Raw genomic sequence first — 11,639 nt, 5'->3', positions numbered from 1 at the left:
TGATAAGTGATATTTCTTAGTCCCAAAGCTTCTCCCCTTCCTACCATGCTGGTGGTCATAAATGCTGGGCTCCGTGTAGCGTTTCGTAAACCATAAATTCAGAAAAAAACGGAACGATGAATAAAAACAGAGGGTGTTAGGCAGACAGATTGCAGGAATCCTGAAAGCTTCCCTCTTCTCCCATTTCCATTCTAAGAGAGAAACACGATAGGCTAGAATAGAATGTTACATCCAATATAATCTTTCACCTAAAGTGGGGCTGTTGTGTGTCTTCCATCCTGAGGGGTGAATTCAATTTGAGAGAAGATCTCAGAAGCTATGTTCTAGGGATGGTGGAGCTGAAAACAAAATTTTGTTGTTGTTCAGTTGTAAAGTCGCGCCTGACTCTTTGCAGCCCCATGGACAACATTCCTCCAGTTCTCCTGTCCTCCACCATCTCCTGGAGTCAGCCCCACACCCACCACCCCAGTGACCCCATCCAGCCACCTCAACCTCTGCTGTGAAAACACAACGGCTAGTGCCAAAATACCAAAAACAGCAGAGTATTTGGACTTAAAGCTGTTACTACCACTAACTAAGCCTTCGGAGAGGGATTTCATAGAAACATAGAAACAGAGCGAGTCAGAAGGGGTCTCCTGGGCCATCTAGTCTGACCCCTGGCTCCAGCCGGCTCCGCTCATGACATGCCTGAGGAAGGAATGTTTGCAGGTAGGATGCAGGCAAGCTGAAAGATCACAAAGTGACTGCTGATTGGGGTAAAGGAAGTGATCCAGGGAACACTGGATTGGGAACCAAGGAAGCAGAGTCCCTGCTCTGGTTGCCCTTGCCTTCAGAGCGTAGGTGCGTAGGAATTAAAGACAGTAACTTTTCAGTGGTGGCTTTAGCTTTGGGGATGGTCTGTCAGGGGAATGGGAATGGTCCTGCAAAAAGCTGTTAGGCACACCTGGAGAGCTCAGGAGATCACCTGCCCTGGTCTGTTGGCATTTTGTTTCACTTAAGGTTCTGTTATCCAAAATAAACGCCTCAGAGAGAAGTAGTACCATAACACCCCCACAGAAGCTGACAGTCTTCCTGCAGAAAAATCCCGTTTTAGCTCCCGGAAGAAATGCGCACCGAGGGCTCTAGATAGTGCTCATGAACGAGACGAGCTTCTCCTCAAGTCAAGGGCATCTGTCGCGGAGTTTATCATGCACTGTGGAAATTTCAGGGCTCTGGTGTGGTCTGTGCATTCTCCAGGTACTTTTAAACATGAGTTATGATTTCACTTTGGAGAATGCGGCTGCTTTTATCAATGGGGACCGCAAAGCAGTCCCTGCCTCGTTTTCGCAAGCATCGTGTTCGGAGGAGGCTGAGTCATTCATAGCTAGCAGGGCTCTTCCTGGCACTGCAAGCCTGACATGCAGAAGGCGGCCAGGGCTGATGGAGAAAAATGTACCGGAAAAGCCCTGGGTCTTTTTTAACCCTTTGCTTCCCGAGGGGAGAGGTCACCAGGTTGAGTGAACCACTGCCTGGGGGAGAGAACTGAATGACTTGCTGATAAAAGGGGTTGTTATGTGGGTTGGTGAGAATGTAGATGTGTGATGCACCACCATCCCTAGAATACAGCAGGTTCCAGTCTACCGCTAAGGATGCTGCAAGAACGGGAGGCAGTGGCTGCTTTTCAAGTGTGTGTTTCCTCCATACCGTATTGGACTTTGGATGCGTCCTTGAGCTTCTTGGATCTTTATTACAGCTGCAAGCCTGTACCCACTTACCTGGTGGTTATGGAGAGCTCAAGCGGCAGTCACTACAGGGCTATATTTACTCAGGTGTCACTACTGCTTAATTTTGTGAGATTAACTTCTAAGTAAACATGCATAAGACTACAAGGCTGGGGCTTACTTTGTGGGTACACGGAGAATAACAATTCTTGCTTGTGTGTCATGCTGCCTTTTCTGGGATACGTTGTATGCTCTGTGATATAGATCTTAGACATTCCAGAAATCCCATCTGGGTTTCAGGTTGGATGTCAGGAAACACTTCCTGATGGTTAGGACCCCTAGGATAGGGAATGGGCTTCCAAGGGAGGTGGTGGAGGCCCCATCAGTGAGAGCATTCAAGGAAAGGTTGGACAACCACATGCTGGGGATTACATGAGTGGAATCAGCTGGAGCCAGGGGTCAGACTAGATGGCTCAGGAGGCCCCTTCTGACTTGCAAGGTTTCTATACCTCTGAATTTCCTTCAGGAAAATGCATGGAGCTGTCTCTAACCTAGTGCCCCCCAGATGTTTTGGAATTCAGCTCCCATTAGCCCCAGCAAGCATGGCCAGTGAACAGGAATCTTGGAAACTGTAGTCCAAATCTCTTGGCAGCACCAGGTTGGGGAGGTTTAGTCTCTCCTGCCCGGGTGTGACCCTCCAGGGTCTCTGAGAGGGCATTTTTCTCTTCCCCTGATTTCTAGTCCTCTTAGCTGGAGATGCCATGGATCGAACCCGGGACTGTTGGCATGCAATGCAGATGGCCACTCTCCAAAGGATTTATTCTGGCCCAGAAGAGTCTGAAAAGCAGGGCACAAAAAGCCAAATAAGCTGCTGAAAAATGGGGCTTCTCTGACAAGAGAGGAGAGAATCATTCTGTATAGACAGAATAGTCTCCTTCATTCTCAGATCCTCACATTGAGGAAAAATAAACCTTTCAGGGGGAAGAAGCCAGAGTCGATAGCCCAATTTGTGTGAGAAATGAAAGCCAATCTCCTTGGTGATTTGGAAAGGTAACACATCCTTGCTAGACAGGTGAGTCCCTTTGTGTCTAAAACAATCAGCAACTGCTTCCTTTAAGAAGCCCCATGATCATCATCATCATCATCATCATCATCATCATCATCATTATGACTTAAAAAGAAAAAGCAATCAAGAGTCAGAAAAGGAAGTGGACAGATCAAGAAGTCAAGATGTTGCATTCCAACTAGCTATAGGAAATAGTTTTTTTATTATTTCAAGTTTTCATAAAAATCCATAATTATTGAAATCAAAGTTACAGAGGAAGTTTGTAACTTTTTTTTATTGATTGTTGTTTTTAATTTCCTGTCATTGTTAGGACGATGCCGGAGTCTGTCAGAATATGTCCTACAAACATGAGAAGTCCTGGAGACGTCGGCAGAACATTTTCACAAAGAGGACGAGGAGGAAGTGATGCGGGATTCTGGGGGACCAAACGGAGGGAAGGGAGCCAGCTGGAGAGAAGAGAGGTGGGTATGCTTCTTGAGCTGCTTCTCTTATTTATTAAACTTCATTTTAAAAAACCAAACAAGACACCACCCCTCTTTACTGAATGTTGTCCATCGCCCGCCCCCCGCTCCTCAGATCATTTTCATGTTGAACTTGCGCGGTGCGTCGGCAGCTGAGCTGATGCCCGCGTCGGACTTGCGTGGGACGTACTCGATCTCGATGTTGTGCTTGGTGTTGCCCTTGCCCCGACTCCAAAGAAAGAGGAGCACGAGGCAGAAGAGCACGACGCCCAGGAAGGAGATGAAGCCCATGGTGGTGGCGATGATGAGGGTCTTGATGTCGAAGGGGAAAGGCACGGTGGCACGCGTGCTGTTGGCGTCGCTCTCGTTGGGCTGGTTGGAGATGAACGCAAAGGTCTTGTTGGGCTGGTGCGGCCAGTCGGGGGAGTAGCTGCGGACGTGCAGGTGCACCAGCATGGTGTCGTTGCCGCCGGCGTTACTGGCGATGCATAGGTAGGTGCCATTGTCCTGGATCTGGGCGTAGCGGACCTCCAGCGTGCCATCAGGGAAGACGGTGAGCCGCCCGTTGGTCTTGGTGGAGATGAGGTGCTTCCTTGGGGAGAGCCACATGATGGTGGGGGGCGGGTCTCCATCTGCACGGCAGACAAACTGCACGGTGTGGCCCTCATCCACGAAGATCTGCTGGGGCTTGCGGTTCTGGATCCGGGATCTGTGGCAGATGAAGTAGTTGGGAAGAAGCGCCTCGGAGAAATCCTTGAACTCTTTCCCTTGGACAAATTCAGGGGTGGCGCAGGTGGGCTGCCGCTTGTTAAAGTTGAGTCTCCAGCGACGACGGAAAATCCAAAGGAGGCGGCAGTCGCAGGCCAAAGGGTTGTTGTCGATGATGAGCGTCTCCAGGTTTCCCACGGAGTGGAAGGCTGATTCTTCCAAGGTGTTCAGGAGGTTCCCCGAAACGTTCAGGATACGCAAGTAGTTCAGGCCCCGGAAGGCGTAGGGTTCCACCACTGTGAGCTGGCCACCGACCAACTGAATCTCCTGAAGCCTGAGCAGGTCGTGAAGCATGGATCCTTCGATGGTGGCAATGGGGTTGTAGGAAAGGTTCAGGAACCTGAGATAAACCAAGTGCCTCAAGGAGACATAAGGGATGGAAGTCAGGTTGCAGTGGGTGATGGACAAGGAGGTCAAGTTGAGCCCATACAGGCAGTTGGGCATCATGGTGTCTAGATAGGGCCAGTGGGAAATCTCAAGGGTCTTGAGTCTGTAGAGCCTCTTAAATGAGTAATCCTTGATGGCATTGATGTTCAGGTGGCGCAGCTGCAGCACAATCAAGCCATGCAAGTGAGAGAGAGCATCCGTGGGGATCGTGGTCAGATTGCATTTCTCCAGCGTCAGCTGCTCTAAGCTGTTGAGGCCACTAAAGGCCCGGTGGGAGATAAAGACCAAGTCGTTGTCCCCAACCTCCAAAGACTTGAGGTTGTACAAGTCCTGGAACATGTAATCCAGGAGAATCACAATTTTGTTCTCACTAAGGTCCAACCTGGTAAGGTTGCTGAGTCCAGTAAACACCCCGAGGGGGATGAGCTTGAGCCGGTTGCTCCTGAGGCCTAGAGTCCTGAGGTTGAAGAGGTTGTTGAAAGCCCCTGGCTCAATGGTACTGATAATGTTCTCGTTTAACTCCAGTTCCTCCAAATGAGGAAAATTGGCAAACTCATCCTGGTTGAGAGTCTTGATGCGGTTCTTGCCCAGGTCCAGGAGCTTGGTCTCCGTGGGGATGCCCTCCGGGACCGTCATGAACCGCTTCCGGTGGCAGAGCACGGAGCGCTCCTGGGCGGAACAGTCACAGCGGGGCGGGCAGCCCGTCGCGGAGCCTGAGAGGATGGAGCCCAGCATCAAGATGAGAATCGGCTGCCAGCAGGCCAGGATTGGGCTATACATGCTCAGCTCTCCCGCCACCATCCTACCTTTCACCTGCAGGAGGGAGGAGGGGGAAGAGGCAAAAAGGCGAGAAGAGGAGGCATTAGAGACTGAAGATAGTGAGGGATCACATCACCTTTTGGGGGGAATCCATGTGCCGATAAGGATCAACTTAAGCAGAGGCTTCCCACCTCTTTTTTGCTATAGCCATGTATAATATCTATTTATATAAATAAATATAGTTAAATATTGTTGGCTTTTTAGGCTATATTAGAGAAAAGGGGAGAGGTAGGAAACGCAGGGCTTGGTGTTGGTCCACCCCACATCAGCTTAGAAGGAACCAGAGACTTGACTGAACTCATTCCCCAAGTTCAGTGGCAAAGATTTCAGCTGCCCAGAAAGCCTATGGATGGAGTGGCAGCATATAAATCAAATAAATAAAACAATAATTACTGAAGATCAGGCTGGGAGGCAACTCTCCCCATCTGAAGCCTCATGCTTGACCCAGCCTGCCTCTTTTTAGGGTTTGCTGCCTACCCACGGGAGGAAGAAAAGAGTTGGGAACATGCTAATATCCTTTTCCAGATGATCTTGTGAAATGCCCTGGAATGAGAAGCGGGTGGCAGCTTGGAGGTCACCAGTTCCGTAACCTCCTACAGCTATGTAGCCCCCGTGCCGCGAGGCCTGGCTCCCCCAGTTACCCTGAGAGCTGTAGCCCCTGAACCTGGAGAGCAGGGAGGGCTTGCTTCATATTCTGCTCATGCATCAGGAGGAGAAGCAGCTGCATTAATGAAGTCCTGGATGCAGAGGTGAGACACGTACAAATGACCGTGCTTCTTAGCTGCGCCAGCAGACGCGGGCGGTGGGCTTACGCAGTTCGCAGATCCTCTGCATGCAGAACAGGTGATAGCGACCCTCTCCCTGCTCTCCCTTTGGGTACCTTCTTTAGATTTTCTTGGAGAAGTAAGACCCCCTTTGCATGTGATGCAGAACAAGGGTGTTGTCCAAGGTGGACAGGAAGCTGGGAAGGGCCATGTCAGGTTCTGTGCAAGGGAGCAACGGCCACCCCTTTGGAGGCATGGTGTTGTTAAAGCGCGCGCGCGCGCGCGCGCGCACACACACACACACACACACACAGAAAATCTTTGCAGTAACCTAATCGGAGAGGGCTGCGTTTGCCTTTCTGCACAGCGTTTCAGCATGTAGAGAGTTTGTTTAGGTTGCAGGGAGAGGCAATAAAACAGACCCAGTCCAAGCTGCCTGAAGTCCTGCCTTGTTTTGCATAATGCTGTGTTTCCAAGCTGGCTCCCTCAGATGTGTTGGAATTGCAGGAGTTGTGGTCCCAACACATCTGGAGAATGCCAGGTGTGTAACAGCTCCCAGATGTGCAGTGATAGCCTGGAAGGTCAGGAGAGGGTAGGCTGTTATTTTGCTGTCACACAGCTGGGCAACCTTGGAGTGCGACATGACTGAGCCGGGAGAGGGGGAGAAAAAGGGAGTATGTATATGTGAATGGCTACCAAAATCAAACGACAGCTTCTCTGAAAGGGAGGAAAAAGGGGCATCTCTAGAGATCAAGCAAGGGCCTTCTGAAAAGAAACTCTGTTCCATGAGCTGTAATCCTGCTTTTCACACAATGGTCATAGAATCGTGGAAGAGTCGAGTTGGAAGGGGCCATGAAGGCCATCGGGTCCACCCCCTGCTGTTGCAGGACACCAAGTCACACCATCCCACTCAGGTGGCTGCCCAGTTTCTTTCTGAATCTCCCCAGTGTGGGAGAGCCCCCCACCTCTCCGGGCAGCTGGTTCCACTGCTGTATTGCTCTGACAGTGAGGAAGCTTTTCCTGATGCCCAGCCTGACTCTGGGTTTTTGCAACTTGATTGGATTATTCCAGGTCCTACACTCTGGCCTCAGCAAGAAGAGATCTTTTTCTTGTTCAGTGTGCAGAATGCTCTCGCTAGAGGCCAAAGTTGAACCCAAGCTCCTCCTGTACACGGATGCAGCTGCTCTTCAGTGGGCAAAGGAAGCCAGTGACACGCTGGCCCTGAAGCGGGGCCTTGATTGGCCAGCATGATAAGGATTGCTACCATACTGTATTTATACCTTGCCTTTGTCCCCCTTGCAAGAAACCCATGGCAGGGGCTGAGGTTCTCCTCCTCTCCTTGCAAGCAGCACCCTCTGTGGCAGGTGAAGCTGAGCCCCTGTCCTGAAGTCACCCAGTGACAAGCAGAGTCTACAACCGAGACCTCCCAAATCCCAGTCCAGCCATGTGCTGAAAGCTGGAAAGCAAGCTCACTGGGACACAACGCGCGCTGGTGGCGCTGGGGAGAGGCAAGACCTGTGCCTGTGGCCCAGCGGGGCTCCCCGGAGAAGCCTCTGCGGGACTTGCCACTGCAGCCTGCGGTGAACCTGCTGCTCACTTGGACCCAGGCGCTGGTGGAGATGTGAAGGAGAAGCGGTGGAAGCCCCTGCTGGCCTGCCTTCTGGCTCTCCTTGCCAAGGGACAAGCAATGCTGCGAAATAGGGCGGGGAGCAACCGCAGCCAGAAGGCCGATGCACCGAGGGAGGGGCCCAAGAGCTGGGCCAAACCTGGAGGACATTGCTACCACCACCCTAAAGACGTGGCCGTGGAAGTGGACGGGGGAGCTGGATCCTAATTTGGAGAACATTGCTGCCGCCACCACCCTAAAGACATGGCCGTGGAAGTGGGAGGAGGAGCTGGATCCCAATTTGGAAGGTATCAAGTGGCTCCCTCTGCAGAGGCAGCTGCAGGAAAGCACTGTTCTAGAAACAGCAGGTCAACCTGGGAGTGGTCCATGGGGCAATGGCATTTAAGGGCCCAAAGCAACAGTCTCCTTGACGCTCAGATTAGGAAATATGATGGAGAACATTTCTCGCAAAAGTCCCTCAAGCCGCACTGCACTTGACAAAGAGAATGTGCTAATAAATACCAACTTCTTGGAGTCTGGAATCTGGAGGGGGGTTTTTAATGGGGAAAAATCTGCATCTTGTTTTAGCTCTTAAAACAGCTCGTTTCCCTGGGGATGAGACTGAATCTGCAAAATACAGTTTGGAGAAAGAGCTGCTAGCAGCTGCAGCAGCGGGACAAAGACCGCACAGGCCACCTCCAGGGGGCAGGAGGGACATCTGGAAGGGGCAACCAGAGCCAGTATGAGCACCATGTTCCCCAGTATGAGCTGGGGAACATGGGCTACCATTGCACTCACGTCCTGCTTGTGAGCTTCCCGTTCAGGCGTCTGGTGTGCCACCATGTGAACGAAACGGTGGACTAGGTAGACCTTCGGTCTGATTCGGAGGGACTCTTTGCCCTCAGTAGCAGAGCATCCCCCAGTCCAGCCTCCCCCAACAGGGTGCCTTCCAGATGTATTGGACCTAATTCCCATGAAACTCAACCAGCAGAGCCAGTGGTCGGGAATTCTGGGAGTTGTAGTCCAAAGCTTTAGAAAAGCACCAGGCTGGGGAAGGCTGCCCTCCATTTCTGGCGCAAACTATCTGGCAGCCCGAGCCATGTGCTTCAGTGCCAGCAAAATTGGCCCACTCAGGCAATCTGTCAGCTGATTCCCAAGGGCCAATCCCCATCTGTCAAGCGCGCTTACCTGCCAGTCTTGTTGCTAAGCTCCTCCTCCCTGTTCGTTGCCTCAAACCTTGAGCCCTGCCTGTTTTGGCACACACGGCCGCTCCCGGTCCCACCCAACTGGTTCTGCTCCAGTGCATCCCAGTTGCCTAGGTGCTGCGATCTGGCAGCGATTCATCCTTCCCCCAACCGGGTGCCCTCCCGACATGTCGGCCTACAACTTCCAACATCGCTGTGCCAGCTTGTCCGACAAGTACATAATGCTCAAGCTAAACTCCAATGAATACTGCTCTCGCTCTCCCCAGCTCCTGGGAAGACGCGAGTTGATTTGAAAGGCAAATAAGCCAGGAGAGCTGAGCTCCCAGGAAACTCTATCAGCGATAGCCCTGCATCTGATATATATTATTCAGGGAACGTATGGCTTTGCCAAGGCGGCCGTTCCTTCCCCATCGCAAAGCCACCCTACTGTCTTGTCAGTGGGATGCTAAAACTTCACGTCACGTTGCTTCTGGGCCCTCCATTTTTCATGGCGACTCAAGCTGATACAAAGAACCGGATGGTGTTCATACCACACACGATACTGGTGCAGCTCATCGCACCCACCGGCTGCGTTCATTCCGTTCGTGCGCATTTGCTTTGGGTAATGCTATTTACAGTCCTTGCTGGATAGAGTCCCTGTGCTACTCCCAAGGGCTGGAGTGTGCGTAGTTGTGTGTATGTAAGTCTCTCGCCTGCACATTGCTTTCCACACACCCCAAGTGCTATTTATGCTTCTTGGATATGCCCCAATCATAGCTTTAATCAGTTCTGTTTATGTCTGCCGTGTGACAGAGATAAATAGCCCCTGCCTTAAGAAAAAGGAAAAGAGAAAAAATTGGTAAGTTGCAAGGAGGAAGAGTGTGTGTGTGTGTGGGGGGGGGGACCGTAAATATGCCTGATTTGTACCACCCTGCACACCAGAGGTGGTGTGAATCAAAGCTTTTCTGGCCAAAGCAGGCTAAGAAAATTATTACAGTTTAACCTGCTGAATCATCTCTCTCCATGGGTTCAGTTCCAAATTGGACAGTGGTCCTCTTTCTCTCTGTCTCTCTTCATTATTCAGGCGTGGATGTCCTCCGTCCCAGAAGCTGTTGATTTCCCAGGGCAGGAGAAGCGACTGATATGTATACACAGAGACACGGGGGCTCGTGCAGGTCCAAAGTTTCTTTTCGATCTGCTTTGTGTGCTTCTCTTCTGGGTAAGAAATCGGGTAAAGTTCACAATGAGTGATCCTTATGCTTTCATGATGTCTGTAGGGTGATATAACCAGTTCTCACATATTACTCTGGTCTTCTACTGGTTACACTGGCTACCAATAGAAGTCCAGGCCCAATTTAAGGTGCTGGTGGTGACCTATAAAGCCCTAAACCTGAAGGAGCGCCTTCTCCCCTATGTGCCCTCGTGCCCCTTGAGATCTGAGGCAGAGGTCCTGCTCCGGGAGCCCTCCTTGAAGGAGATCAGGAGGGTGACTACCCAGAGGAGGGCCTTCTCTGTGGTGGCACCCCGACTATGGAATACGCTCCCCAGAGAGGTTCGCCTGGCACCAACGCTTTTTTCTTTTTGGCGTCAGGCGAAAACTCTTGTTATTTTCCCATCATTTTAATGTTTAGCTGATTTTAACTGGGGTTTTATTATCTGGGTTGGATGCTGTGTGGCTTTATCTTGTTGTCATTGGAAGCCGTCCTGAGACACTAGTGGTGGATAGGTTAGAAAAGCTCTTAATACATAAATCAATAAACAAACAAACCCAAGTACCGTTAATAGCTTGGGTGGGCTCCGGGGGATGGTGGGGGACAGGAGAGCCTGGAGGAATGTTGTCCATGGTCGCGATGGGTCGGGCACGACTTTGCGGCTAGCAAGGACAAGGATTTTATTTGGCCAGGGCGGCTTATTTTATATTGGTATTTTTGTATTTTTAACTTAATGTTTATATTTTTTAATTTAATGTTATAATTATTTTTTAACTTGTTGTTGTAAGCCGCCCCGAGGCTTCGGTGAATGGGGCAGCATAAAAATGTTTTAATAAATAACATAAATAAAAATAAGAACAACCTCTAGCAGATGTCCGCATGCAGGGCAAGCCACGGAGGGTGGTGGGCTCGGAACTTTTCTGGGCTTCAGCCTGACCAAGAGCTTTTTGTCCTGTTGTTGGCATCAATATCGCTTTTTCTGGAGAAGTCAGGAAGGGCGGAGGCAGTGTGAGGGAACTGGTGTTACCATGCAGACCATCAGCCGGAGAGGAATCAGCAGCAAGATGCCCAGCAAAAGCCTCGGTGCAGCTCCAGCCTTTGATTCAGCAGGAGGCTCACTGGGAGCTTTCCATGGTACAGCTTTGGACATCTGTTGCAGAAAGCATCATTGGCTGAGCACCCCAAAGGTCCTGTGGAAGATCCTGGCTGGAGGGCAGGACAGCTGCGGGTGGGAGCAGACGGATGCTCCGCATGTGCTGCAGCAGGTCCCGGTAGTTAGCCCTGGCACTGCCTCCCACGAAGGATGGGATTTGGGTCCTTCGCATAGCATTTTGCAGCCTGGGATGAAGGGCAAGGTGGTGTGCCATTCCATGGACCCATACTAACTGGACTAGCCATCTCATCTTTCTTCATTGCTGGCAAAGGGTCTGCATCTTTCCTAGCATCATAGAAAGTGGTGTTGGAAGGGGCCATGAAGGCCATCGGGTCCAACTCCCTGCTGTTGCAGGACACCCCGTTATACCATCCCACTCAGGTGGCTGCCCAGGTCCTGTCTGGATGTCTCCAGTGTGGGAAAGTCCAAAATACCTGAAGGCAGCAGGCCAGGCTGTGGGGCCCATGGCTCTCTCCTCCAGCACCTTGCTGCCACCTCCCAGCAGCTGCTGCCTGAGGCC

At 51.2% G+C, this 11,639-nt stretch overlaps 1 protein-coding gene across 1 annotated transcript; it reads right to left on the bottom strand.

Annotated features, from left to right (window-relative positions):
- Nucleotides 1-3,338: 3,338 nt before the first annotated feature.
- Nucleotides 3,339-5,195, bottom strand: LINGO1 (leucine rich repeat and Ig domain containing 1). The gene has a single exon (XM_044450579.1). The coding sequence runs from the start codon at nucleotides 5,181-5,183 to the stop codon at nucleotides 3,339-3,341; it is 1,845 nt and encodes a 614-aa protein (XP_044306514.1). The 5' UTR covers nucleotides 5,184-5,195.
- Nucleotides 5,196-11,639: the final 6,444 nt, after the last annotated feature.

Source organism: Varanus komodoensis, unplaced genomic scaffold, assembly GCF_004798865.1.
Source record: "Varanus komodoensis strain SLA01 unplaced genomic scaffold, ASM479886v1 scaffold67, whole genome shotgun sequence".
NCBI classification, from domain to species: Eukaryota; Metazoa; Chordata; class Lepidosauria; order Squamata; family Varanidae; genus Varanus; species Varanus komodoensis.
This window is presented reverse-complemented; position numbering and strand designations above follow the sequence as displayed.